The sequence below is a fragment of the Chanodichthys erythropterus genome, chromosome 2, assembly GCF_024489055.1.
Source record: "Chanodichthys erythropterus isolate Z2021 chromosome 2, ASM2448905v1, whole genome shotgun sequence".
Lineage (NCBI taxonomy): Eukaryota > Metazoa > Chordata > Actinopteri > Cypriniformes > Xenocyprididae > Chanodichthys > Chanodichthys erythropterus.
This window is the reverse complement of record NC_090222.1, coordinates 23,780,464-23,787,275: the sequence shown is the minus strand read 5'-3', so window position 1 is coordinate 23,787,275 and position 6,812 is coordinate 23,780,464. Positions and strand designations below refer to the sequence as shown.

Sequence of the window (6,812 nt, the reverse complement as noted above, 5' to 3'; positions counted from 1 at the left end):
AATTTACTAAAAAGGTTTCTAATACAAGTGAATGAAGATAATTTATCAAAATGGCTTTTGGTGTTGAGATCATTAAACTTCCAATGATTGATGTAAATTGCAATACTGTGTCTACATAAAATGGCTGGTGTCATTTCTGATATTTTTTTCAGTATAACCCATATTCTGCGCATTCGTTTTGATTAAAGTAGTCTCCCAGTGACTTTTCTTGAGTTTTCCCTTCTTTCTCTGTTGCTAACAGCTAACAAGTGATTTTAAATTATGAGTAGCTTGTAGCTTTGCAAAACTTCCACAACACTAAAGTTTACCATAATAACATGCAAAGGCGACATCCATCTCCCTCTGTATGAATCTTAATTCCCCATATCACAAGAAATTGTGTCTCTTGGGACGAGATGATTGATTGCCTCCATTAACTTCCATAAGATTTTGTTTTCTTTCTCTTTTTTGGCTTCCGGCTCTTGCATATGCTCTGCAACTAAATCTTGTGTATAGTTTCCCTCTCAGCAGCTTGTCTTGTCCTGTACAATGGAGAGAAGCGTGTCTCCTCCATCTGCTTGGCTGCGTCGTGTTATCACTGCCAACACTAAAGCTGGAGGAAACAAGCACACGATAAGATCTGCTGCCTTTGTTGTAGTTTCAAGCAGACACAGGCGATATGGTCAACACGTCTACCAAAATTCTTATGCTAACAATATTTCTCACAATGCTTAGTCTTAAGATAAAGTCTGTGAAAATACCACTACAACGAACAACAGCTGAAGACAGGATTCTGGAGTAAAACTGTCTTTTAGGATATGAAGACTAAATAATAATTTTCCTGATAAAACAGCAACAAGCTGCATTTTATATGTCAGTGTTGCAAAGCAACTATAGTGTTATAAACCATGACTGTTATGAGGGGTATTTTAGGTTTAACATTATTTATTGTAGGTTGCTCCGTGCCCGAGACAAACCGCAGGATGTGTGCCATGTTGCAATGCAAGTGTTTATTGTTACAAAGACCAAGGTGAGAAAGTAAAGGGAGGATAAATGGAAGATAAAGAAAATTATTTACAGTATTTACAATTCCCCAGGTCAGTTTGGGGATTAATCCAACACACAACAAAAGGGGAAAACTGGGCGCAGACGTCGCCAGATCAAAGAAATAAAAAAAAGCAAAACAAGCCCTGTGAGTAAGTGAATATGTAACACAGGTTAGAATTCAGTTATATAAGAAACAAAGTAAATAATATAATTTTGAAATAATTATAATTCTAATAAAATGTTGAAAATATTAAACATAAAGCTGATTAAAGTCATTGCAGTGTGAAATAATGAAATAATAAATTGATAAAGTGACAAATTGCTTAAATGATATATTTAGTCTAAATTGAGACCGCACGTGACGTCATCGAGACGAGACGCGGGAGCAATGAGAGATACACACATTGCTGATCACGAGAGAGTGAGCAAAGATCAATCTGAGGCAAATATCAAAATAATCCTTTCTAATATTCAAATAATATTATGTTTAATATGTTGTAGACCTGTTATCTAACTATATTGGGTTATTTTTAGAATGTTATTGTTGATATTGCCGCTGATGACTACTAATTGAGAACCCCTTGTAAAATCCGATGCGGGATGTTAAAAGTATATTAACCCCCCCCCGGATTTGGTGAGTGTCTAATATTGTTCAATTTACTGAAAAAAATGAATGTTATATATGTTTATTGATGTCCTGAAGTGATTTATGTGTGTAATAGTTTCTGAAGGAGTGTGAGATGTAATATAATATTCAATTTAAGCACTTTAATAATATATTGCACATGATGACATATTCTTATATATTCATATATATGTTTTATATATGTTGAATATGAAAAAAAGGGTTTTTGAAAACTTTTTACATATAGATTAACGAATGTGTAGTATATATTGTGCTTTGTCCAAAGGAAATATTTTGTAAATGCTTTCGAAACTTAAGATGCTGTTTGTATAAACAGGTCAGGTTTTTTCTGTGATTTCATTGAACACCGAGATGGCGAGCCTCCCAACCAACCTACGAGAGATACAGACAGAGAAGTCCCGTGCACACCCCTGGTTTGGTGCTTTCTGCTGATCAGGTGGAATCTATTTCATTGAGTATATTCCGATCTGTAGGATCTGTTTTTTTTTTTCTTCCCTTCATCGACTATTGACTGTTGAAATACAGCCTTCATCTACATCTACACATAGAGACTTTTTGCACACACCAACATTTTTTTCTCACTTTGGCTGACAAAGGAACATTCAGACTGTTATATTGTTTGAAGAGTTGAATTGTTTTCGAATTGTTCGAATTGTACTACTGTGATGTATTTTTTTTTCCTCATTTGTTTCAATTTGGGTTAATCTTTTCTATGAGTAAAATGTAAAAGTGTTGAACAAAAAAAAACAAACTAATAACCCAAAGATAAGGAAAACTCTTATTAAACTAAAAATAGTGAAACTTAATATCTATAAACTAAATTAGAAACTAAACAACTGAAAGATAAACAATAACTATATAATAACTAGAAGCAAATAGTAAACAGAGCTCAAAGATATAAACAACAAAAAAAACAAAAAACAACAACAGGGCATTGAAAAGAAACAATCATTTAATTTGGTTTTATTTATTTTATTTAATTGTTATTGTGACTGTGTTACAATTGTTTTTATTATTTTTTTTTTGCTCAAACAAAATACAAAGACATTTTCAGTTATTATCTGTGTCCTCGTGTGTTCCGGTTACTTACCCTCCTGTAACGAACCTAGAATCTGGTCCAGCGTTAGGTGCTAAGAGCGACCTGTCCCTGTTACCGTAACTTCCAATGGTACAGAAGTGGCGAGCCAGCAGCCAGGAGTGGTATAGTTGTAAATTTTAAAATTCTGAAGGACACAAAAGACAAAAGAAAAAAAAAAAAAATCAAACTAAGTGGTGCAAATAAGAGTCAAAATGGAAGTAATTGATCTTGAAAACGTTTTAATTGAAAACGCAGTAATAATTAGTGGACTGACCAACACAGAAATTGACGAAGATCTAACTGACTTCCTGAAAAAATATGGTAGTATCCATAGACACCTTACCATAGACGATCCCAAATCACCTTACCATAGAGAAGTCATTGTAGAGTATAGCAGTGGTTCTGCAATAGTGGCTCTCAAACCTCTGTTGCCCTACACTTTCAAGAGCCCACACAATGTTGCTTACCACATAAAGCTTCTATCAAGTGTCTATACGTCAGCAGTTACTGAGAGTGCCACAACCCATTATTTTGCTGAATTGAAGAGGATAGCAAAGCTCAGTGGCAGAACTTTCGACGATCTCTTGAAAGAGCAGCTTCTTGCAAATGCAACCGATGTCGCTGACAATCCAGCTGATGCCAATGATCTTGAGTCATCTCAAATGTCTGGTTATTCTCCCCTGACATTCCGCTTCCAACCAAGCGAACTGAGCATTCAGATGAGAGAAGGAACTCTGATACAGTCCAAAGAGTTGGCACAGGAAGTTTCTCACCCACACTTGAGACAAAAGATGTGAACCCACCTGAAGTCCAAAGAATGATCATTGAGCACATTGTGAAAAGTGATGGAGCTTCAACCTCTAGTGCGTCATTCAGGCTAAGAGTTTTCTCAGGCAAAGTTCCCCGACCTATTGGCGAAGTTGATTATGAAACCTGGCGCAACAGTGTAGAGTTAATTCTCCAAGATCCTTCACTGTCTGACCTACATCGTTCCAGGAAGATCTTAGACAGCCTGCTGCCGCCAGCGTCAGAGATTGTCAAGCAGTTAGGTGCAAAAGCCTTACCTGCTGCTTACCTTGATGTTTTAGATTCTGCTTTCGACACCGTAGAAGATGGTGATGATCTCTTCGCTAAGTTTCTGAACACGTTACAGAATGCAGGGGAAAAACCTTCTTTGTACTTGCAACGATTGTACACCAACCTTCTCAAAGTGATGAAAAGAGGCGGTATTCCTGTTGATGAAGCTGACCGACAGCTCCTGAAACAATTCTGTCGGGGCTGTTGGGATGACACGCTAATAGCCAAGCTTCAGCTTGAACAAAAAAGGAACGAACCCCCTCCATTCCCTGAGCTACTTCTGCAGTTGCGCAGTGAAGAAAACAAATACTCCACAAAAGAAAGTCGCATGAAGCAGCATTTAGGAGTACAGAGACAAAGAGCCAGTTCCCATGTAGTCACTGCTAACCCTTTTGATCTGAACCACAATGAAGTGTCAGAACATACAGAAGTGGCCGAATTAAAGAAACAAATCGCTAAACTTCAGAGCCAGCTCGCTAAGCAGAGGAGCAAACCGACAAGACAAAGTGAGTTGCCGTCAAATGATCCTGTTCTTGAGCTAAAGCAGCAAGTCACAGAGCTCCAGAGCCAGATGGCAAAGCTCAGAGTACAAAAGAACTCCGAGCCAAAGAGCAATTCAAGTAAATCGAAGCAAACAAACACACAAGTTCGCAAAGACCCTCCTACAGCTGACCATAAGCAACCTCACAGGCCTAAGCCAGGCTATTGCTTTCGATGTGGCGAGGACGGACATGTTGTTTCAATTTGTGAAAATGATCCAAACCCGTCCCTTGTAACCGATAAGAGAAAGCAGTTGAGAGAACGTCAAGTCCTATGGGATAGTCAGTATGGCCCAAGTGCCTCAGGAACTTTAAACGCCGCCCAGCCTTTGTAGCGAGACGTACGAGGGCTGTCACTTGTCAGAATAGTCTCAAGAAACCAGTGAACATGAGCAACTTGAAGTCCTATGATAGAAACCATCCAGTTGGTCTACCCAAAGGATTAATTGGTACGAAATGCACTGCTCAAGTGAACATTGAGGGAAAACCTTGTTCTTGTCTACTTGACACAGGGTCTCAAGTGACCACCATTTCCCATTCGTTTTATGAGCAGAATTTGCCTGGACTAAGCATAACTTCTCTAGATGACCTGCTGGAAATAGAAGCAGCCAATGGTCAAGCAGTACCCTACCTGGGGTTTGTTGAAGTGAGCATTGCATTCCCCAGAGACTTTCTTGGATCTGATGTTGAGGTGTCTACTCTTGCCCTGGTCATTCCAGAAACCGGCGGCACTGCCCAACCAAAGGTGCTAATAGGCACGAACACCTTGGATCTCGCATATGACAAATATCTTGAAACAAATGATTCAGTCTGTCGAGCCATTCCATTTGGTTACAAAGCTGTAATCCATACCATCAAACACAGGCGCCAGCAGAAAGTAAACAGCAGCATAGGAATCGTTAGGCTTCCTGATGTTACCCCTACTGTTGTTCCTGCGGGTCAAAATGTTGTTCTTGAAGGAGTGGTGAGTGTAAAGGGACAAGTAGCCGAAAAATGGGCTGTGATGGAACCTCCTTCGTATTCACCTTTTCCAGGAGGATTGCTAGTTGCCAGTTGCTTACTCAATCTACCTCGGCATCCATCGCGTAAAGTCCCAGTGGTGTTGAAGAACGAGACAGAGCATGATATCATCGTCCCGGGGAAAAGTGTGATAGCAGATATTCATGCACTGCAGAAAGTAATGTCGGACAATGTTGTGCAACCTGATTGCTCAGAGTCAAGTATCCATGCAAAATCCACCAAAGAACTTTGCTTTGACTTCGGTGATTCCAGTTTGCCAGAAGAGTGGAAGAGAAGAATCACTCAGAAACTGTGCGCCATGCCCGAAGTCTTTGCATTGCACGACATGGATGTTGGACAAACGAGCAAAGTGAAACACACAATTAAATTACACGACAAAACCCCATTCAAGCACAAAGCAAGACCGATCCATCCCAACGATCTTGAAGCTGTCCGCAGACATTTAGAGGAATTGCTTGATGCTGGTATCATCCGTGAATCGGAGTCATCCTTCTCCTCCCCTATTGTCGTAGTAAGGAAGAAGAACGGCGATATAAGACTTTGCATCGACTACCGCAAGTTGAATACGCAGACTATCAAGGATGCATATGCCTTACCCAACTTGGAGGAAACCTTTTCAGCACTTCGAGGTTCAAAATGGTTCTCAGTGCTCGATCTTAAATCTGGGTATTACCAGATCGAACTAGAAGAGAAAGACAAACCCAAGACCGCTTTTGTGTGCCCATTAGGTTTTTGGGAGTTTAATAGGATGCCCCAAGGTATCACAAACGCTCCCAGCACGTTCCAAAGGCTGATGGAGAAGTGCATGGGTGACATCAACCTCTCAGAAGTCCTAGTGTTCTTGGACGATTTGATTGTCTTCTCAGATACCCTAGAAGAGCACGAAAGACGTCTTCTTCATGTTTTAGGACGTTTGAAAGATTATGGATTAAAGCTTTCGTTGGAGAAATGCAAGTTTTTCCAGAAGTCAGTGAAGTATCTTGGTCACATCGTCTCAGAAAACGGTGTGGAGACGGATCCCCAGAAGATAGAAGCCATCAAAACCTGGCCAAGTCCGAAGAACTTGAAAGAGCTTCGTTCCTTCCTAGGGTTCTCCGGTTATTACCGGCGATTTATTAAGGACTATGCGAAAATAGTGAGGCCATTGAATGAACTAACTGTGGGATATCCTCCGCTTCAGAAAAGTTGCAGGATGAAAAGTAAGGAGAGGACTTACCTTGACCCCAAAATACCTTTCGGAGAGCGATGGACAGCTGACTGTCAGCAAGCATTCGAAACACTCATCTCAAAACTTACCGAAGCACCAGTGTTAGGATTCGCAGATCCTGGGTTGCCGTATGTGCTACATACAGACGCGAGCACCACTGGACTAGGTGCAGCGCTCTATCAGGAGCAAGAGGGAGTGCTACGAGTAATTGCATACGCC

At 40.2% G+C, this 6,812-nt stretch overlaps 1 protein-coding gene across 1 annotated transcript; it reads left to right on the top strand.

The window, feature by feature from the left end:
- Positions 1 to 3,567: 3,567 nt before the first annotated feature.
- LOC137029302 (zinc finger CCHC domain-containing protein 12-like) lies at positions 3,568 to 4,701 on the top strand. The gene has a single exon (XM_067398879.1). It carries the CDS (start codon positions 3,568 to 3,570, stop codon positions 4,699 to 4,701), a length of 1,134 nt encoding a protein of 377 aa, XP_067254980.1.
- The last annotated feature ends 2,111 nt before the right edge of the window (positions 4,702 to 6,812 follow it).

Bases quoted from the DNA above. Each gene is read 5' to 3' on its own strand.
- LOC137029302 (XM_067398879.1), top strand. From the start codon at position 3,568: ATGATCATTGAGCACATTGTGAAAAGTGATGGAGCTTCAACCTCTAGT.